This window comes from Prunus avium, chromosome 2 (assembly GCF_965620075.1).
Source record: "Prunus avium chromosome 2, drPruAviu1.hap1.1, whole genome shotgun sequence".
NCBI lineage: Eukaryota > Viridiplantae > Streptophyta > Magnoliopsida > Rosales > Rosaceae > Prunus > Prunus avium.
In genome coordinates, this window is record NC_142285.1 from 33,642,502 (window position 1) to 33,662,258 (window position 19,757).

Here is a 19,757-nt window from a genome sequence, read left to right on the forward strand (position 1 = left end):
GGGAATGTGCTCCATCACGACTTGCTTGAAAGAATTAATGATTTTTTCGGCCGTTGTACGATATGGTGTCAATGTCGCCTCCTTCACAGCAAAATTCCCTTGTAATTGACTTAACACCAGGTTTGAATCCCCAATAACCTTGATTTTTTCTACACCCATCTCTCTTGCTGTAGACATTCCCATAATAAAAGCTTCATATTCTGCCGTGTTGTTTGTGCATGGAAAATTTAGCTTGAACGAGAGGGCTGTAGCTTGTCCCTCCGGATTAATGAGCACCACACCTGCTCCTCCACCTTTTGACGTAGAAGACCCATCAAAGTAAAGGGTCCATGGCTCCTCTTCTGTAACTGCAGCAACTACTTCCGGCAGCTCCCCCAGAACCTCCTCAGAAAGGGTCGATTCTTCTACTTCAGGAAATAGAGCCAGCATGTCAATTACAGCCTGCCCCTTAATGGCCTTGGGAGCTGCGCATGTGATATCGAACTCGGATAGTTGTAGCAACCAGCGTGCAAGACGTCCAGATAGCACCGGCCTCGTGAGCAAGTATCTTACAGGGTCAGATTTCACCATGAGCTGCAGCTTGTGAGCAAGGAAGTAATGTCGCAGGCGTTGCGCAGCATAGACAAGGGCAAGGCACAAGAGCTCGGTTTTTGGGTATCTTGTTTCAGCACCTCTCAATTGTCTACTCACATAATAAATGGGACTTTCTTCGCCCTCATGATCATCCTGGGCAAGTAAGGCCCCTACCGCTGTGTTTGTTGCAGCTAGATAAAGCTTTAGGGGAAGTCCCGGAATAGGCGCTCTCATGGTGGGCAGCTTGGCGATTATTCGTTGTACCTTCAAGTAGGCTTCCTGGCACTCCTCGCCCCATACATACGGCTTTCCTTTCTTGAGCAAAGGAGTGAAGGTGCTCATTGTGGCAGCGAGGCCGGGGATGAAGCGTCGAATGTATGACAGTCTTCCCATGAAACTCTTTAATTCCTTTGGGCCTTTAGGCGGTGCGAGAGAGTTTATAGCTCTGGTCTTCTCGGGATCCACGTCTATGCCGCGTTGGTGCACCTGGAACCCTAAGAATTTCCCGGATGATACCCCAAACGCGCACTTCTTCGGATTCATCTTCAATCCGTAGAGTCGACACCTTTCCAGCACCTTCCTCAAAACTTCCCGATGGCCCTCTCTGGTTTTTGACTTTACCACGAGGTCATCCACATAATCTTCCACCTCCTTTCCCATCATGTCGTGAAACACAGCTGTCATGGCTCTTTGGTAAGTGGCCCCGGCATTTTTAAGACCAAATGGCATGACTGTGTAGTAGAAATTCCCATATGGTGTTCGAAAGGCTGTCTTCTCAGCATCTTTGGGTGACATTTTAATCTGATTGTAGCCGCTAAACCCATCCATGAATGACAGCAAACCTTGATCCGAAGTTGAATCAATTAGGATATCCATGTTGGGCAGCGGGAATTCATCCTTTGGGCAGGCTCGGTTGAGATCTCGGTAGTCCGTGCATACCCTGATTACACCAGTCTTCTTTTTCACGGGGACAATGTTTGCTAGCCATGTTGGATGCTTGATGGGTTTGATGAACCCAGCGGCCAGCAGCTTCTCGATCTCTACCTTGATTTGCATTTCAATTTCAGGATGAAAATTCCTTCTTGGCTGCACGACAGGCTTCGTACCAAGCTCGATATTCAGAGTGTGGCTGACCAGGTTTGGGTCTAGGCCGGGCATTTCCTCGTAGCTCCAAGCGAACACATCTCGGAATTCTTTTAATAACAACACCAAAGCTTCCTTTTCCTCTTCTGTCAAGCGAACACTGATGGAGATGGCCCTCTGGACAGAGGGATCATCACTTAAATTAATGGTTTCCAGCTGCTCAGCTACCGCAGTCGAGCCATCTTGCATATGCCTAGGTGCCATCATAGGTTCCTGAAAGGCACGAGGCGCGGGTACCTTGTCCTTATGGTCACTCGTCTGCCTCACTTCTTCTCCATACTCGGGGCTTTCCCACAAGACATGGTTAAGCCCCCAATCCCGTCATAAGCGATACACAGTACGCCCATCTGGCAGCGTCACTTTCGAGCATTGAGGACGGTCGTAAGCGTGGGTGTTGACTTCCGAGTGCCTCTTTCTTTCTCGATCAACGATGGTGATGAGTTCCTCATTGCTCAAATCACGAATTTCGGTCCATGATGGTAGGTAGGTCCCGAAATCCCTAGATGGGCCGCTTCCAGCACCTGTGCATTCCGTGTAAAATTCTGCCTCGGAGTAGTGAGCCTCATCTTTGTTGAACGGCGCTTGATTCCCGGGTATGCGAAGCGGTCTTAGCCCAATTCTTCCTTTCACGCATTGATGGTAAGTGGAGACTACGAGCTTATGCTTGTTGAGCCACGGCCTTCCGAGTAAAGCATGGTAAGCCACATCCACATCCACCACATAGAACTTGGTAAGTGACCTGATCGGCCCCACCTTCAGGTTTACTTGCATGTACCCGACTGTAACTTCACTCTTATTTCCGAAGCCGCTGATGCTCGTCTGGGATTGCACGATTTTAGATAACGGAATACCAGCTGCCGTAAGCACAGACAGAGGTAATATGTTGACAGAGGAGCCCGTGTCCACCAAAGCCCTTCTTATAAACACATCATTGATCTGTCCCTCCAAATAAAGTGGTCTTCTATGATCCGGATATGGAACTTCCATGTCTTCGTCTGTGAAAACGATAGCGTTGTCATTTCCCAAGAATGACCTTTGTGGTTGAGCAGCGAAACAATAAGGATCCGACTCCGCAGAGATGTTCATGAGAGCTACAGCAGCTGCTTCTCTTGCTTGAGGCCCAAAGCCAAGTTGGTCAAAGAGTGACTTGAATTTCGGATTCCTTTGGAGGACTTGTGAGGCTGTGGGTCCCTGCTTCAGACCTAGATAGCGCTCCATTACGCTCGCTTCGGCCTCCGTAAGATTGTGAAAGGTCACGGCGGCCGTTTCCTGCTGCGAAGCCCCCAAGTAGCATTCTTCCGGCACGTCCATCGGAAATACTTCATCACCTGTGCTATCATCCCATCCACCAGCGAGGGGCCATGGGGTATTATAGCTTGAAGGCCTCGAATATTTGCACCAATAAGCTTTCTCCATATTCCCGCCAGGCTCCCAAACAGCTTCAGGTGGCTTCGGGTCATTCCTCCATGGGTGGCATGCCTCATCATCGTCGAGCAAGTCGCCGGAACATGTGATAACAGCGGCTATTTCTTTTCCCCTTCGTTTTGGCAAGGGGTCTTCGTCAATAGTTTGCTTCCTAGAGGGAAGCTCGAGAACTCCCTCATGTATTTTGGCATGTAAGATCCTCCTTAGACTCTGACAAGCCGTGGTTGGGTGCCCCACAAATTGGTGGTAACGGCAGTACCTAGGATCATTTCTCTCTTCTCGGGTAGGAATTTTGTAAGGTCTGAGAGGCTTGATTGCACCATCAGCGATCATTGTGTCGAGGATAGCATGAAATTCTTCGTCTTTGCAAGGTAACGGCGGGTACGTCTCCCTATCCTTCCGCTTGCGTGAGTTGTAGTCACCCGATGACTTATCATCCACAGCCAACGTCTGATGCGTCTCCTTCTTCTCACTTCTCCAACTTCTCTGCCCAGCTGGTTTGACAGACATGCTCGTCTTTCTTACTGCTTCCAGCAGCCGAGAAAATTGACTGATGCCAATATTCTCCAAATAAACTCTATAATCTGCAATGATATTGCTGATGCAAATTTCGACCAGCGCCTCCTCGTCCTTCTCGTCATAACAGTCCAAGGCCAAGTCCCGGAACCTGCGCACGAAGTCCACAGGATCCTCCCCGTGTTTTTGGCGAGTGTTGTTGAGCTGAGTAGTAGTGACTCTTTCCTCGTGCTGGAAATATTTCTTGCAGAACCTGCTTGCCAAGTCTTCCCACGAGCGAATGGAGCCTGGTGCTAAAGTGGTGTACCATGTGTAAGCACGGTCAGTAAGGCTTTTTGAAAACTCCCGGAGCCGAAGATTATAATCGCCAGCATGTGGCCCCAGAGCGTCAATGAAGCGATTGACGTGCTCCTTTGGACTTCCTTTCCTTCCGTCAAAAAGAACAAAGCTAGGCGCCTCGTAGCCTTTAGGGTATGGCTGCTGGAGTAAGCTCGAGGGATATGGTGGCTGAGGGATGTACTTCCAATCTTCCTGACTTCGATTAAGCTCTCTTTCCAGCATGGCAACGACGTCCTCCTGAGTAACAAAAGATGGTCCTTTCCGTTCAGATCCTTTTCCAGCAGCGACAGCAGACTCCTCCTGTGGGTGTCCATTGTTTTCCTCGGTCGGCTTAGAGACAGAGCCCTTCAATTCCTTGATGGTGTCCATCATCTCCCTTTGGGTTTCTCCCATAGCCTGAATGGCTGTAATGAGGTCTGTGAGGGTGAAAGCTCCCTCACTTGCACGTTCTTGCTCTCTAGAAGAGGTGTTCTGTCGTGATTCAGAATCACCATGGTCGAGCCCATCTTGGGAAGCCACGGTATTACTTCTGGTCTTCTTCTTCGGAGGCATCAGTGGAAATGGCAGTCTGGTCCCCAGCAGAGTCGCCAATTTATGTGGGGGTCCTTTTGTTCCAACAACCTAACGAATGGGCTTGGGCCGCTGGGAGAAGAAAGCGAACAAAAGATCCTCTCTAAAGCCTGAGTTCAAGAACCAGACTCCCGAAAGAATTTTTTAAAAGACTTACTGAAGCCTTTAGAAAAATACGTTCGGGTTCTTTTCACCAACACCCAAAGGAACGCATGAAATTTGTTAATGACTTGGCATGAGGAGCATGTGGCATGGGAGCTGAACTTTCACAGGTTTAGCAATTTGAGAGAGGGAGAGAGAGAGAGAGCATGAATTTCTTGGAGAGAAACAGGTTTTAGAGTGGGAGAGGGGAGAATTAGGATGGCTTCTATCTTAGAACAGAGAGAAACATTGGGAGTAGAAGATGGAAAATTCCAGTTCGCTTGACAAAGCTTGATCTTGCTCTGGAATGGTGTGTGTTGCTGGGTAGAAGAAGCTCTGTTTTATAGGCGTTTGGAATCCTAATTTCGTCGATCATCCATTCCTACTTTTTCTTTCCCTTTCTCCAATTACTCCCTTTCTTGTGCAAAATCATTGACCAGAGCGCCTGAATCAATGGCTTCTTGTGGTTCCAAGGCTTCGTGCGGCTGAGCCTTTCCATGGGGGTAAGGCGCCACTTGCTTTCTCCCTTGGTTTTCAAATCAGAGCTTACAAAGGAAAACTGAGAACAGAGGAAGTTGTTTGTCCACTGGGTATTTCTCCTACACTTATGGATTTCCTATGGTCCTTGCTGTGATTTTGGGTTGACCACATGGGAGCTCTGGTATGGGTGGAGCTCGATGTTTGGATTTTCTAAGAGAGGCTGGGCTGGGCTTCGAGTACAGTTTTGAGGTTATTGGTATTTTCCCTTCCAGCGGCCCGCACGCTTTCGTCCAGCTGCTGGAAGTGGTTTTGCTCGTTCTTGGGCATTCTAACTATCATGGACTTCCCTAAATGCTACAGCAGCACATGGGATGTTCTCCTAAGGCTTTGGACCCCATTCTTCTCTCTCATGCTAACCCATGTATTTGGGCCCGAGGAATGGGCCTGAGCTTTAGTGCTCCCAAGTAGCCTAAAGCTTTCATCCCTCGTCCCCTCAATGGGCCCTGTGAGTGCCCGTACCCATCCATGCCACAACCTTCTCAGCAAGCCCCGGGTGATTACGTGGCTTGGGCCCACTTGAGCTTGTAGCATGGCGTGATGGCATTGCATGTTTATCCGTTGTGCTTGTGCTTGAGTTTAATTGTGCTATAATAAGCCGAGCTCAAATTAAATAACACCGGATAGATTCATGAGCGTGAACTTATATAGCCGTTGCGTTTTTGGCATGCTTGCTTGGCGTGATGTGTGACCCGTGGCTCGCGTAGGCGTCCTACAATTCCCTATTATGCCCCGATCGAGTTTCTTTTGTAATTAATTATTTGCACCGGGCTGACAATAAGCTTGGGCCTAACCCCCTGGATTTTTGGGCCTCAACAGATTGTTCTTATGTTAAAAAATACAAAAATAACAACAAAAAAGCGAAAACGAAATAAAGAAAACTGAAGTCATTTACCAAACAACTTGCGTTCAATTTTTAGTATTCCAAAAAAAAGTTAAGTTTTCAGTTTTTTTAAAAATGAAAAATGGAAAATGGAAAATGAAAACTGAAATGGTTATCGAGCCTTTAAACTTTTCAAACCGCCGTCAATATGGAATGGAAGTAAAGCTCATCACCAATTAAGGGTATCCAACTATTCCATTTGTATGTATTACATATTCGTACGTGCAATTATTTTCTAATAAGGTCATTGAATAAGGACCTGTGTTTCAGTTGTTAACCCAGACATGACGAGATGAGATGAGATGCACAATTCTTATTGAAGGATCTTATTTCAAAGTGACTATACATATTGTCATAATATATCGAGCCAGTGAGTGGCAGTCACAAAAAATGATAATAAGATGTGCCATAGAACGCAGCCGTACAGGTACGAATTTGGGGTGGACCTAAATACAGAAACATTTGAGGTCCAAATCTATAATTTCGCAGCAGGCATGTGATAGAAGGTGGCACGAGCTGTGTAAACCAAGTTTTCAGTTTTCTTGAGCTTGAACTCTAGTGCTATAACACTCAGATTTCTTCCACTTCGCACAACAGATGCATCAACTATCACCTCTGCCTGTAAGACCATTGCAAAGTGAAAAAAAAAAAGAAATGAATAATGTGAATCATGCAAATTATATACAGTCAAGTGTGTAAACTATGTAATACTCGAAATCATTCGGATTAAAACAATGGGAAAAGTATAAAGATTTCTCTTCTGATGTCATGGTCGATGCCGAGTTGCCATTTAGCTTATCCCTCCTTATTATGAAACTTCAGTCTGGACACTACATGAAAAATTCCTAACCGATATTTAATGACAAATTGAATATCTGTTTAATTTCTGGACATATTTGTCAAGCATTGTAACAAAGATGCAAGGGCCATTATTGTGTGAAAAAGAGCTTTTGGGGTTCAAAACTACTACCAGCCTAATTCACTCGAGGATAATAAGGCTTCAAATATACTGCAACGTTCAGAAACTTAGCTCAGCCTGTATGTTTACATATTTTGGCCAATTTCAGTTTGTATCAAATTCTGTGGTAAAGCAATTCCATACTGGCATCTTAAGAAAATGGTTTCAAAGAAAAGCAAGCAATCTCTTTTTTAATTAGTAATAAAGTTTATTAACAAAAAGAGGAAACGACCCAAGTACATGAAGTATACATCTTGTGTGCAAGAGGCAAGAAAAGCAGACCTTTGCGCACAGAGAGGTACAAATCCCTCATAAGTGCCATCATCTAAAGTGGAAGGTACAATCACAGTCCACAAATTACAATTTTTAAGTGCCTACAAAATCCTAAATCCTAAGTTTTTTCTTTAGTCATTCAATATCGTTCAGAATGCCTTAGAATACTATTCAATGTCCAAAGAAGACAGCTAAACAATCTTTAGTACAGTTTATGGGGATTGATATCATTTCATTCAATATCTTTGTTTCTATTTGCATCAAACTTGATAAAACAAGAGTTAAAGGAGACAAGTCTAATTCTGCAGGACTCACATTCTTTTTTGCGCTGGCGAGGTAAGAGATGCTTAGTTCCCCTAGAAAAATCTCCTTATCCTTAGCCACGACTGTTCTAGCACAAGCTATGGACACAGCCTCAGCAATAGCAGCAACAGCAGACCCATGAAATCCTCCAAAGAAATTCTGCAGATTCATGAACAAAACATCATTACATTTGTTAGATTTCCAAGACACCTGAAGTTCACCAGCCTTTTCTTTTGTCAGAAATAAAAGAACAATTGGAACATAGGTCAATTCACATACAAGTTGAACATCAGTGAGCAAATGGGTGGTAATTTGTTAACAAAGTTAATAACTTTTGAAATTGGGTATAAAAAGGCATCTTGCTTTGCCTTGCAGAAGATGAAAGTCTCAACCAGACAAACAAATACAATGGGTCTAAGCCAATTATAAATTTTGGATTGGTTATATAAAACCCCCTCAAATCAAGCAACTTTCTCAGCAACCAAGCAGGCATACAGCTCCGTTTAGTCAAACCCAGATTAAGAAACGATCAAAATTGAACTGAATTGAATTTGAAGCCAACCCAAAAAGGATCCTGTTTCTTTCATCCAATTTTCCCACTTCTGGGGTAGAAACAACCCATTTCTAATTTTTCTCAGCAACCAAACAGAAATGAAAAGCACAAATTGAGAAAACAAAGAGCTGAGAGAAGAAGCAGGGAAAGATAGATTACAAAAACAGCAGGTTTCACAGAGACGAGGCAGGTGACGTGGCCGCGTGAGATGTGTAGGGGCTTGAGGAGGTCACGAACGAGGTCAGAGTAGGAATCTTTTTTAGCATCGAATTGATCTGGGACATGGCCTGAGACCCCCACGATTTTGAGAAATCGCAGCACAGTGTTTACATCTTTCTGAGAAATGTCCCCTGAAATTTTAGCTGTAGAAGCGAAGCTCTCCGAGATATCAATGGAGGGTTTGGCCATCTTTGTCTTCTTCTTTAACGTCTCAAAATCAAAGGCGTCTATGCCGTATGTGTCACCCGCTAAATATCTCTGACACTCTTGTTCCTTTCTCTGTGGAACAAACTGAAAGTGTACCAACATTTCTCTCGTCTCATTGAGAACACAACGGAAATCATGTAACCACCGACAAGTGTCTGATATGTCGTTTTCCTTGGTAAATGCATGTTTGAGCAATGAGTTTTTAGTTGCCGGCCACAATTACTCCTCCATTATTTATTTTCATTAAAATTCCAACATATATAATTAATTTGTGATGTTATGCTTTGTTGTCTAGATGTTAAAAAGGTCAAGTAAGCCAATGGGTTCCCACCACAGTGGTGGTGGATTCCCCCTTCCCCCCATGGCACCCAGGATCGAACCCCAATGGGGTTTCTTTCCTCCAATGTAACCAAAAAAAAGGTCAAGTAACTTTTCTTCTGATGAAGATGATGTAGATGATGAGAAGGGGAAAGATGGGCCAAGACCTGGAAACAATGAGGTTATTTTTATTGATTTGATGGATGAGGATATTTCAAAGGGCAACCGATCAACAACAATATTTTCCAAAACTAGTTGGCAAACTATGATAAGCGAACTTCATACTAGGACTGGTTACCCTTATAGTGTTGCCCAGCTGAAAAATAAATACCATCTTTTGAGACGAACTTATAGAGACTTTAAGAAAATTTTGACTCATGCTAGTGAAGCTGGTTGGAATCCAACTTTAGGAACTATTACACTAGAAGATGATGCATGGAAAACCCTTTCTAAGGTATGAATAACTTTACATTTTATATTAAAATATTCAAAATTTTGATATATAATTCTTATTTTTTATATTTGATGTAATTTCCTATAGGTTGTTATGCGTCCACTATCAGAAGTTGATTAAAATATTTGGGGATACAACAACCGGAAAACATGCTCATCCCTCAACCAAACCTCCCTCAGATTCAGCAACTGGAAAACATGCGGTGTCTTTTATGATTCAAGTGTTTCTGAGACATCAAAGAAGAGGAATGAAATAGTTGAGAAAAGATTTGTTGGCTATTCTAAATCGTATGGTAATGATGAGGTTCAATCAACTATAAGGGATGTTGCGAAAGAAGAATTGATGGAATGTTTGGAAATTTTGAATAACATGGAGGATATTGATGGTGAAAGTTACTCAAAAGCCTTGAAGCTTTTGCATGGAGATGTTACTTGGACAAGCATGTTTTTGCGTATGCCTGATAGGAGAAAGAAAGAGTTTATCTATAGCCTTTGATTTGGATGTTATTTTGTGCTTGCTTTGTTATTAGTAACATAGTAGTTTGATGTTATTGTAGTGGATCTTATTTCAATTTCAGTTCATGTATGAGCAATACTACAAAAATGGAAAATGAAAACTGAAATGGTTATCGAGCCTTTAAACTTTTCGAACTGCCATCAATACGAAATGGAGTAATGCTCATCACCAATTAAGGGTATCCAACTATTCCATTTGAACGTATTACACATTCGTACGTGCAATTATTTTCTAATAAGGTCATTGAATAAGGACCTGTTTTTCAGTTGTTAAACCAGATATGACGAGATGAGATGAGATGCACAATTCTTATTGAAGGATCTTATTTCAAATTGACTATACATATTGTCATAATATATCGAGCCAGTGAGTGGCAGTCACAAAAAATGATAATAAGATATGCCATAGAACGGAGCCGTACAGGTACGAATTTGGGGTGGACCTAAATACAGAAACATTTAATGTCCAAATCTATAATTTCGCAGCAGGCATGTGATAGAAGGTGGCACGAGCTATGTAAATCAAGTTCCCAGTTTTCTTGAGCTTGAACTCTAGTGCTATCACACTCAGATTTCTTCCACTTCGCACAACAGATGCATCAACTATCACCTCGGCCTGTAAGCAAGTCCCATTGCAAAGTCAAAAAAACAAGAAATGAATAATGTGAACCAAGCAAATTATATACAATCCAGGGTGTAAACTATGTACTACTCGAAATCATTCGGATTAAAACACTGGGAAAAGTATATATATTTCTTTTCTGATGTCATGGTCAACGCCGAATTGCCATTTAGCTTATCCCACCTTAATATGAAACTTCAGTCTGGACACTACATGAAATGTTTTTTTGGTCAATGGACACTACATGAAAAATTCCTAACCGATATTTAATGACAAACTGAATAGCTGTTTAATTTATGGACATATTTGTCAAAGTCTGAAAGCATTGTATCAAAGATGGGAGGGCCTTATTGTGTAAAAAAGAGCTTTTGGGGTTCAAAACTACTACCAGCCTAATTCACTCGAGGATAATAAGGCTTCAAATATACTGCAACGTTCAGAAACTTAGCTCAGCCTGTATGTTACATATTTTGGCCAATTTCAGTTTGTATCAAATTCTGTGGTAAAGCAACTCCATACTGGCATCTTAAGAAAATGGTTTCAAAGAAAAGCGAGCAATCTCTTTTTTGATTAGTAATAAAGTTTATTAACAAAAAGAGCAAATGACCCAAGTACATGAAGTCTACATCTTATGTGCAAGAGGCAAGAAAAGCAGACCTTTGCACAGAGAGGTACAAATCCCTCATAAGTGCCATCACCTAAAGTGGAAGATACAATCAGAGTCCACAAATTACAAATTTTAAGTGCCAACAAAATCCTAAATCCTAAGTTTTTTCTTTAGTCATTCAATATCGTTCAGAATGCCTTAGAATACTATTCAATGTCCAAAGAAGACATCTAAACAATCTTTAGTACAGTTAATGGGGATTGATATCATTTCATTCAATATATTTGACATTTGCATCAAACTTGATAAAACAAAAGTTAAAGAAGACAAGTCTAATTCTGAAGGACTCACATTCTTTTTTGCGCTGGCGAGGTAAGAGATGCTTAGTTCCCCTAGAAAAATTTCCTTATCCTTAGCCACGACTGTTCTAGCACAAGCTACGGACACAGCCTCAGCAACAGCAGCAACAGCTCCCCCGTGAAATCCTGCAAAGTAATTCTGCAGATTCATGAACAAAACATCATTACATTTGTTAGATTTCCAAGTTAATGGAAAAAAACAAAAAGATATTAACCTGAAGTTCACCAGCATTTTCTTTTGTCAGAAATAAAAGAACAATTGGAACATAGGTCAATTCAAATACAAGTTGAACAACAGTGAGCAAATGGGTGGTAATTTGTTAACAAAGTTAATAACTTTTGAAATTGGGTCTAAAAAAGCATCTTGCTTTGCCTTGCACAAGATGAAAGTCTCAACCAGACAAACTAATACAATGGGACTAAGCCAAGCAGGCATACATACAGCTCCGTTTAGTCAAACCCAGATTAAGAAACGATCAAAATTGAATTCAATTGAAGCCAACCCAAAAAGGGTCCTATTCCCTTCCTCAAAATTTCCCACTTTTGGGGCAGAAACAACCCATTTCTAATTTTTCTCAGCAACCAAACAGAAGAAATGAAAAGCACAAATTGAGAAAACAAAGAGCTGAGAGAAGAAGCAGGGAAAGATAGATTACAATAACAGCAGGTTTCACAGAGACGAGGCAGGTGACATGGCCGCGTGAGATGTGTAGGGGCTTGAGGAGGTCACGAACGAGGTCAGAGTAGGAATCCTTTTTAGCATCGAATTGATCTGGGACATGGCCTGAGACCCCCACGCCTATGAGAAAAAGCAGCAAATTGTTTACTTCTTTCTGAGAAATGTCCCCTGAAATTTTAGCTGTGGAAGCGAAGCTCTCTGAGATATCAATGGAGGGTTTGGCCATCTTTGTCTTCTTCTTTAACGTCTCAAAATCAAAGGCGGCTATGCCGTATGTGTCACGCGCTAAATATCTCTAACACTCTTGTTCCTTTCTCTGTGGAACAAACTGTTTTAATATATTTATTTATTTATTTATTCGTTCTTATGTGGTCAAAGGGTTTTTTTTTTTTTTTTGTTGTTGTCTTTTTGGCTTCTTATTTTCATGACAGGAAGAATTGACGGTGATTATTGTAGGAGACAAAAGAATCTCAAACCAAATTTCTAATTAGAATCTGTAATTGATTTTTTTAAAAAATTTCTTGCCATTTTAATGGTAGAATACTCGTATCCGTACATACAGTTAAAGTTTGAGTCTTATATTTTTTCTTTCTTGAACAAGAATATAAAACTTTAGTTTTGGGTTGGGAGTTCAACAATGTTAGAATAAGCATATGTATTTATTTCAAACCCAATTTTGTTTTATTTTTTGTTATATTAGGAAAAATTTATCGATTCTAGTTGTAGCTTATTTTCCTACTCTCCCTCACTACTTGGGCAATTCCAAGACTTTTTCAGAATCAAATTTTGTATGAAGCAAAAGGCAACAAAAGCTTTAATTTAAGGATGGTGATTTTCCCACTCTCCTTTTGTTCACTTACACTCCATTTTGTTTTTTTAATAGTTTTTACTATAACAAAAAAGGGAGTGTAAGTAGACAAAAAAGGAGTGGGAACATACAATTTATAATAAAGGGAGTGTATGTGGATAAAAGAGGAGTGAGAAAATCAGCTCCCTAATTTAAACTTCGCTTATATGTTCTTGTAGATGTTGAGGTCTACAAATTTGCAAAAAGTGAAAGATATCAGGCTCAACTTCACTCTTTGCACACATGAACCAGCCAAGTCATAACATTAAGCCAAGTGCAACAATTACCAGAGTAAAACAAAAGAAAAATGCTTTATGTTGACATATAATAAAAATATCAGCATTTTTAATTGGGCTAATTAGCTTCACTGTTCCCCAAAACCTTGACCTAGTGGCCACTATGCACATATTTTTAACGTCAGTCATTAAAAGAGAATGTGGTATATTTATAATTCACGTCCTCCATTGTGGAAGGGGCACTTGTGCTGTCAAATAGTTGGCTGCAAAATGATGATTGATCTGCAAGACAGTGAAAATGAGGAAGTTAGGGCAGAAAGGAAAAGGATAAAGCTAATTTAAAGATCAAAGATAAAAATAGAGTTAAATAGTCTTGCAATTTCGATGCATAGAAGTTCATACAACTGCAAAGCAGCATGTGCAGATACTCAAATTCAATCACATTCGCAATTTATACCAATGAAAATCTATAGAAGGAAAAAGAACAAGGAGCCAGCAAAAGGGTTTTAAAGTCATCTCCTCATCTACCTCTCCTTCAAACCAAATGAAGCCAAAGATGAGTTAATTGCTGTCCTTAAAAGACAAATTGATACTGTGCAACTTCCTGGATCAACTGGCATGTTCCATATAGTATCGTAATCTACTTGTTACTGTTTTCTGTAACAATTAAGATCTAAGCAATGCCTCCTTACAAACACGAAAACTGAACCTACCTATCTAATTAACAGCATCGCTCTCTAGAAAACTGCATGCATATGCTAAACGACTGCTCTTTGCAATTTTACCCCATTTCGAATCCAACATGACATGTTCCTACACACCCAAGGAAACTAGCTTTAGTAGTGCTGAAAAATACAATTTCTTTTTATTTGTTTAAGACGTTTGAAAGCGTATACCATGTAAACAGTTGGCAGAAGTGATACTCACTGAACTTATATCATGAAGTTAAAGGCTGTCTGATGATGGAGCACAAAATATTCTGATAAGACACTCTTCATGGAGATAAGGTCCTAGATACGGTGCTAGCCGAATCCCATTCAACATCAAATGCATGTTCCAAGCGTTTTTCTACAGACTTCATGACAGCAGAATCCCCAAACTTCTGAGACTGTGGAGGAGAAATAAAATGTTGTTTGAGGTTTGAATGAACCATGCTACTGGAATTAGTTTTACCACATGGACTTAGACCTAGCAAGTGGGGGCTGTTTCTGAAGTTATTGCTAATTTCTTTTGAGCAAACACTGTCACCATGATTTACTGCATTGACACTTTTTCTGGAAACTGAATGCCGTCGTTTTCTTATGATAGATGGAGATTTCTCAAACGTCCTCGCTGCACTTCTCAATGTGGAATCTGGACTGTTACAATCAACAAAAATTCTTGTATCGTGGCTTGTTGGAGTGCAAAAGGAAACTGAACTACATTCTGTCTGGATGTAACTATCTGTACTTGGGAATTCACCGTTTTCCAAATAAAATTCCACATCCTCGAGTTGGAATGGCCTGTAGCACAAGCGACCATGGCTTGAATTCTTTGAATTCACAGGAGCTCCACCATCTTTCTTTTTCTCATAAGCTTCATTAACACAATCAAATTGTTAGATTGACCTTTAATCTTGAATACATCCTCCCATATAATTAATCTAACATACATTACCTTGTGGTCCACTAGAGGATTCATACAATCCCTGAGCAGTAACTGGGAGAACTGGTTTGTTGATAAAATAACCAGCTGTTTTCTTACAACCAGGAACACCTAAGCCAGCATTTAAAGAGGCTTGTGGTGGTCTAGGAAGTGGTCTGGAAGGCAACAAATAGATAGGATCACTGGGTTTATGGTTCCGCCTATGTGAAAATGGGAAACCCAGATAATCAGGAGCAGTATTGCAAATATTGTTGTAATGATTATTAGCAGTCAAATTATGAGAGTCCCTCAGTCTGCCACAGTTACTAGAAGTTTCTTGGCATTGTTCAATATTTAGACCACATGCAGCTGCAGCTCTGTCGTAAAATACGGTTCTAGGTGGTGTTTTCATCATTTTGTTTGTAGCTGCCCTTTTTGTAAGCCACCCACAACTTCCTTTGTCAGAAGATTGCATTTGGCTTTCCCTTCTATTTGCAGTTCCGAGAACGAGATTCAGGTCCAGTGAACAGGGTTCCACATTTCTTTCCATGTTAGCTTTCTGATCAAGACCTTGCTTTACCACCTCACGCTTTCTGCTTTCTGATTTTATATTTTGAGAGCCCATATCAGAAGTATGAGACGAACGGAGTTCTAACTTCTTCTTCACTGAGGAGTTCCAATGGTTTTTAATTGAATTTTCGCTCCTGCACATCAAAAGAAGTTCCTTCATAGCCCAAAAGGAGAAAAACTGAATTACTCTCTATTACTCTATCTACTTCAACTAGTTAACAGAAAGATATTCCAAACTGAATATAACGATGCCAGTTTCTTCTTAAAGTTATCAGGTCTGACATATCGTGTGTTTACCAAGTATGAGAATCTATACTTGACTGCATTCATCAACATGTCAACTCTCCATTAGATTTGCAAGCACATAATGAAACAAACAACTGTAAAAGTTCGTAAACTGCACGAGGACATGCTCTCTCCAAACAGTAAATACTGCATCTATGGAGGAACACCCTACAAAGCAATTAGTAATGATTCTCAGAAAATCGCAGGGCACGTGCACCAAACTTAACATGTATGTGATTGGCCAATTAGAATTACCAGGAAAATATCTATAAAAGAGAATATCAAAACACCTTGCCATCTAAGGGAATAATTTATCAGCTGTTTAATTTCTCATTTTGATAAAGAAAAGTGAAACTTTCCTTAGTTATAATCTGCTAAGTAAAATTTTCTACCTTCCATTAAGAAACTTTGCTATTTCAGCCCACTTGTTCCCATAAATCTTATGGGCCTCAATAAGAGTCAGTTCCTCTTCTTTGGTCCATGCAGTTCTTTTTATATCTGGATTTAAATGGTTGTGCCACCTGAACCAAAAATCAATCGCAAGCTTCAGTCTATACATGTAGTCTTTCTAAAGTTTGCAGAAGAAACGAAATGAAAAAGGGGTTTCCTACAAAGACACATCACATCAGTGAATTAACCTAAAAAGTAAATAAATGACAAATCAGAGATTAGTTAACCACAAAAAAAAAAATTATAAAAGAGAAAAGATAAGGGACTAGTTGTATTCACTGAAGTTCAATAAGTCTCTCTCAACATTGCTTGCCTATACAAATATAAATAAGAACAGAGAAGGGACTAGTAATATGTATTGACTGAATTTCAATAAGTCATCGAGTACCTCTCTCGACATTGCTTGCCTATGCGACCTGGCAAGGACTTTGCTATTTCAGACCATTTCTTGTTGCCCTGCTTCGCGACCAGCTCAATTATTAGATCATCTTCCTGGAAGTTCCAACAAAAATAAGTCACAACCATATATTACGAGCATCATTAGAAGTTTAAAGAGAACTAATGCAATATTAATTCACCTCCTTGGACCAAAATCCTTTAACAAGATCAGGATTGAGAACTTTCTGCCAGCGATGAAGGCACTGAACATCTGTTCTGTCAGGAACACATTCAGCTGCAAAGAATCTTCAAGTTTGTCAAACCAACGTTTGAAGAGAGATGGAGAGTGATATACACACACACAAGTAGAGGGAGAGTGAGGTCATTAGAAATTTAATATTGGTATCCTATACATCTTCCTCCAAAGCTCAAACAAAACCAACTTAAGAAAAAAGTGATGGAGCTTTGTTTCACAGTATCTAAGAAGTCTTTTAGTTCAAAAAATTTAATGAAAAGCAATTGAAGCTGAAAAACAAAACAAAACTCATAAAGATATGAAAAAGAATAAAGTCATATCAGATACACACCAATCTTTTTCCAGTTTCTGCCATTGAACTTTTGGACAGCATGGGCTAAAATTTTATCCTGTAAACAAGACATCAAGAGGCATACATTCATTATTTGATATAGAAACTTGAATGTCAAGCAATCAAAAATTAACTATACTAACATAACCTAAAGTTTCTCAAGCACAAACCAAAATAAGCGCCAAAATGTAACAATTATTAGAATACACGACATCTTCTTTCCCCAACACACACAAAGCTAGAAGTCCTACATGTACAAACTTTCTGTACTCAGCTTAAATCACTCAGAACTGAATGGTACAACTACCAATAAACACAAAAGGGCCATCTTTATATTTCCTATTCACTTATCTTTCTAAGAAGCTACAAATAGCACTCGTAACTATTCAAATAAACCATACAACATCCTCTACTGACCTCCTCCTCTGTCCAGCCGCCCTTTGTTGATCGTCTTATAGGACCAGCCATTCTCCTAAATACGCACACAAAGTTAATAACTTCTAGGTCATGCCATGTCATAACATAAATATTCAAAATTCATAAATTCTATAACAAAACAAATACGGTAATGCATAATTGTTTTCAGCAGCTTCTATGTTCCACAAGAAGATAGCAATAATAAAGGAACATACATCTATTCAGCTTGGACAGGCTGAGTTCCTCATCGTAACGAAAAACCAAAAATTAAAATCAACATCATTTTATTTCCCTCAAGAATTCTCGCAAACAGAAAGGCATACAATTTGCATCACTGAACTATGAGAATTCACAACCACACTATTATCTGTAAAAGGATAATTATAATACAATGTTTACAAACATAGCTAGAGTTCACTTATGCACAATGCAAAGACGAAAAGAAAGTACAAACCCTTGCAAAGAGGCTAGATTGAGAACTGCATTATCGCAAGTGCTACCAGATACTGAAGGGCTCAGAGAAACCAGACCCTCCTCTTTCAGATTACCATCAAATTCTTTGACTTGTACCATGATTTTTCTTCTCTCTCAAAACCCAAATTCTATTGGATACCAACTTCTTTAATGAAGCTTTCAATTCCAAGCACGAACTGCAAGTCCCACACATATAAAAAACCCAAACCCACCTGATAGAATTACAGGAAATAAATAAATACAATAAAGGATTTGAAAGACACTGACTTTTAGTATTTAAGGGTCAAGGCTCAAACATTAGGATACAGTGAAGAAAACAAAGGATCAAAAGCAAAATCAACGGAAACGTTAAGTTCTGAAAGAACCCAAAAAGAGTTTGTTTTTATGAAAACGCTTTCATGATTTGTGAAAGCACTGTAACGGCTAAAAGCAATGCTAAAAATGGGGGAAAAAACAATTAAATATGAGTTTGTGCTTTAATGGGAGAGAGTGGGATCAGAAGGGGTGATGGGTTTGGAGAAAGCCATTGATGGTTGACGTGAAAGCTTCGGTTTCTCAGAGAGAGAGAGACAGAGTTAGAGAGAGAAAATTCGCGGGAAAGTGAGAGAAAGTGAGAGGGTAGGATCACAGAGGGTAGAGTCCAATCCAAACAGCACTGTAATTTATGACATGTTTAAAAACTTTCCGTGGTTCTTCTATGAACTCTTTGTAAAAGGCCTTCAATTCAAGTGGTGGACTTTAAAGGAAACTCCTATAAGTCGGTTCTCAATTTTTTTTTTCTATTGGGCCAAAACCTGACGGTCCAAATTTTCACGGCTTCTTAACTCAAGCCCAAATGTGAATCTGAATCAACATGTTAATTAGTTTAGTAATAAAGCGCAAGTTATCTAATCAAGTGCAAAATCTAATTTACCGTACTTTTTTTATTCCTAAAATACCCCTAATTAAATCATTATTGCATTTTGTATATTAATATAGGAATTAATTTGAAATTTTTTATAAAATTTAACAATAAATTCGGATTTAACATACCTAATTGGTTTATTTAGTACAAAAATGTTTATTTATTTATTTATGAATTATAAGTGATTAATTATCTATTATATTATTATTTCATAAATATAATAGCGTACATACAATTTCATGTTGATAAAATAACGTATCTATTACTGCTTTTACAAAAAACAATGTACCTATTTTTTCTCTAAATAATGTACTTACTTTTTCTCTAAATAATGTACCTACTTTTTTCTTTTTTCTTTTTCTAAATAATGTACCTATATTTTCCATAAAGAAAATATTGATATTTATATTATTTTTATAGGTACATTATTTATTGGATATAGTAATTTAGGGGGGTTTTTTTTTTGTACAATTTTTTTTAAGAAATTGCCGATAGGTTAGAGGGAGTAGTGCCACCAAAATAAATGAGGTGGTTGATATACTATTAAAAATAAGGTGAATTAATTATAATTAAGGCAGTTATCGATATAATTGAAAAAAAAATGAAGGTAAATGACATGTATTGTAATTTAGTTAATAATACTAGGACAAATCTATCTTATCCTATTTTAAATTTGGATTTTAAGTAAAGATTTAAGAGTAGTTGGGTATGTGTCTAGGATATAGTAGTTGCAAGGGCCTATATTGGAACAACCCTTAATTAGTTTGGTAGCAAGTTTTGCTTGCTTCAAAT

The 19,757-nt window shown here is 39.6% G+C and overlaps 3 protein-coding genes and 1 pseudogene across 5 annotated transcripts in view; 1 reads left to right on the forward strand and 3 right to left on the reverse strand.

Moving 5' to 3' along the window:
- The window catches only part of LOC110759295 (uncharacterized), a 28,780-nt gene extending 18,791 nt beyond the window's left edge, over positions 1-9,989 (forward strand). Inside the window, exon 6 of one of the 2 annotated variants that reach the window (XR_015834104.1) lies at positions 9,500-9,989. The gene's annotated coding sequence lies outside the window, so the exon portion shown is untranslated. The remainder of the gene's footprint in view (positions 1-9,499) is intronic. The other variant, XR_015834105.1, reaches the window with a different exon arrangement.
- Positions 6,421-8,786, reverse strand: LOC110759296 (uncharacterized). The gene is made up of 3 exons (XM_021961351.2): positions 8,374-8,786; positions 7,674-7,820; positions 6,421-6,746 (listed from the first exon to the last, which is right to left on the reverse strand). Exons 1-3 carry the CDS (start codon positions 8,740-8,742, stop codon positions 6,603-6,605), a joined length of 660 nt encoding a protein of 219 aa, XP_021817043.1. The 5' UTR covers positions 8,743-8,786; the 3' UTR covers positions 6,421-6,602.
- A 220-nt stretch (positions 9,990-10,209) lies between the features above and the next one.
- LOC110759297 (uncharacterized) lies at positions 10,210-12,509 on the reverse strand. Its single transcript, XM_021961352.2, has 3 exons — positions 12,172-12,509; positions 11,508-11,654; positions 10,210-10,543 (listed from the first exon to the last, which is right to left on the reverse strand). Exons 1-3 carry the CDS (start codon positions 12,418-12,420, stop codon positions 10,400-10,402), a joined length of 540 nt encoding a protein of 179 aa, XP_021817044.1. The 5' UTR covers positions 12,421-12,509; the 3' UTR covers positions 10,210-10,399.
- A 1,971-nt stretch (positions 12,510-14,480) lies between these two features.
- Positions 14,481-18,699, reverse strand: LOC110759336 (uncharacterized; annotated as a pseudogene). The gene is made up of 8 exons (XR_015833933.1): positions 18,042-18,699; positions 17,588-17,642; positions 17,171-17,228; positions 16,784-16,878; positions 16,594-16,697; positions 16,148-16,276; positions 14,934-15,604; positions 14,481-14,852 (listed from the first exon to the last, which is right to left on the reverse strand). The product of XR_015833933.1 is annotated as an uncharacterized LOC110759336 (transcript).
- Between the last annotated feature and the right edge of the window lie 1,058 nt (positions 18,700-19,757).